Source organism: Hippocampus comes, unplaced genomic scaffold (genome assembly GCF_001891065.2).
Source record: "Hippocampus comes isolate QL1 unplaced genomic scaffold, H_comes_QL1_v1.1 C17022289, whole genome shotgun sequence".
Classification (NCBI taxonomy): domain Eukaryota; kingdom Metazoa; phylum Chordata; class Actinopteri; order Syngnathiformes; family Syngnathidae; genus Hippocampus; species Hippocampus comes.
This window is the reverse complement of record NW_017841880.1, coordinates 1-1,919: the sequence shown is the minus strand read 5'-3', so window position 1 is coordinate 1,919 and position 1,919 is coordinate 1. Positions and strand designations below refer to the sequence as shown.

The window sequence follows — 1,919 nt, the reverse complement described above, 5'->3', positions numbered from 1 at the left end:
ACGGTACCCTGTATCATTTGTTATCCTTTCTTATGATAAAGAAAAGGTGTAACTTTCTTACCCTCTTCACCCTCAAGCATATCTGCGGCCTGCCTCTCTGCCTCCTCATCTTCACTTCTCTCCTCCATGTGAGGCGATGAGTGTATCAGCTTTCCTCCAAATGGGTCCCTATTTCTAGGCAGACTCTGACTGCGCTGCTTATGGGAACGTCGATGCGTGTAGCTGTGGGTGTATGGACCACGCTCCAGAGGGAAAGGCCCATCCCGATCCCTGTCTCTCTCTGTGGCGTGATGTCTTCGTACTGGCAGTGTAGCCTGCCGGCGTCTCTCTGGCGACATGCCCTGTCTGCCAAGTCCTCCATACAGCCCCATCTCCCCAGCCATGCTTCCCATTAGGCCAGTATAATCATTTTCTCCCGGTGCTGTCTGGAGGAAATGTAGCCCGGCGCTGGTTAGAGGGGTCTCAATGAGGTCCTGCCAGGAACGACGCTCACGATGTGAAGACCGGCAACCTGAGGAGTGGGTACTGGTGCTGCCTGTTCCCGTGCCCATGCCCAATCCCTCTCCACGCTGGTCTTCTGCAGATGAGTGGGAGTGGGTTGACTCGCTGGAAAAATGTCGCCCATGCTTTGGCTCTGGGAAGGGGCTAGAAGAATTGACCTGCAGAGGAAGAGGGGAGGTGGAAGAGACCATCTGTGGAGGGACGGGGGAGGTGGAGGCACTCATTGGTAGAGGATGGGGAGATGGGGTGGAGCGCATGAGGCTCATGGAGCTGACAGAGCGGGGCAATTGGTCATAAGTGTGGAGGAGGTTAGACTTTGTGGGCATGTGTAAGTAGGGCGTGTGGCACGGGTGGGTGACAATGAGAGGAAAAGTGGGTTTTTAAACAATAAGGAGATGAGGAGTGAAAGGAGGAAACAGAAAAAAGCAGAGCGTAAAGAGACCAAAAGATGAGAGCAAAAAAGCAATGAGATGTCAGATGAGTATCGCCAAAAATGGTGGACATGGCTGTTATGTGGCTAAACTGAGAATGGTAACAACTCAACACAATGTCCAAATCTCCTCGAAAGACATCCGTCCACCAAGTGGTACAGTTTAGGTTAGCTCACTGAATGATAAACCGCGATGTAGCTTGTTGTCACTAGTGAGTGTGAGAGCAGTTTACAACAGCTATGTCAGCTATCGTAAATGTTTAACGTGATGGCAGCTTCCTTCCTGGCACGCACTTACTTATCATAAGACAACTTTGTTTGAGTAGAGGTCTTTTTTGTGTTCTTGTCATTCAATTTTCAGTGTCACACACGTACAGTAAATAATGGTTCTGTCGCAACCAAACAAAGGATAGAAATATGGTTGAAGGTAATACAGGGTCATACACGAACTGAGCTGAATGAGAACAAGTTGCTGCCATCTATTGGTCTGAGTGTGACTTGGCAGCATGACACACAGCATGGGCTTGGCTGCTTCTCGAACCAGATGATCTTGTGTTTTATTGATGTCGAAAGCACTTAAAACTGTGGGTATCTTTTGAATAAAATATTTCATCAGAGCGGGACGTTGTTAAGTTTGTACTCACTGATGGTGTGCGGTGGTAAGTATCGCAGAGAGAGGATGGTCCCTCTTGTTTGAGTGTCATAGAGCCATCAACCTCATCTTGATCACTCTCACTCCAGTAGTCTAAAGTTGAGAAAAGTAGGAAAGAACATTTGAAGCTGAGAAGAATATCCAACGCTTTACATCAGAGTCTGTTTGTCTCACCTTCATCTGGACGTGGCACTTTGTCATCCGGTGTGTAGCCAATAGCTGCCAATCCAAGCCGGTTCATCCACCTTTAAAATAGAAAAAAAAACAAAAACAAACATTAATTCAATTTGAAATGAGAAAGAAGTGACAGAATTGAAAGAAGTCCACGGGAAAGGA

At 47.6% G+C, this 1,919-nt stretch overlaps 1 protein-coding gene across 1 annotated transcript; it reads right to left on the bottom strand.

Annotated features, from left to right (window-relative positions):
- Nucleotides 1–20: 20 nt before the first annotated feature.
- On the bottom strand, nucleotides 21–1,899 carry LOC109509721 (connector enhancer of kinase suppressor of ras 2-like). The gene is made up of 3 exons (XM_019859537.1): nucleotides 1,758–1,899; nucleotides 1,576–1,676; nucleotides 21–815 (listed from the first exon to the last, which is right to left on the bottom strand). Exons 1-3 carry the CDS (start codon nucleotides 1,822–1,824, stop codon nucleotides 21–23), a joined length of 963 nt encoding a protein of 320 aa, XP_019715096.1. The 5' UTR covers nucleotides 1,825–1,899.
- Nucleotides 1,900–1,919: the final 20 nt, after the last annotated feature.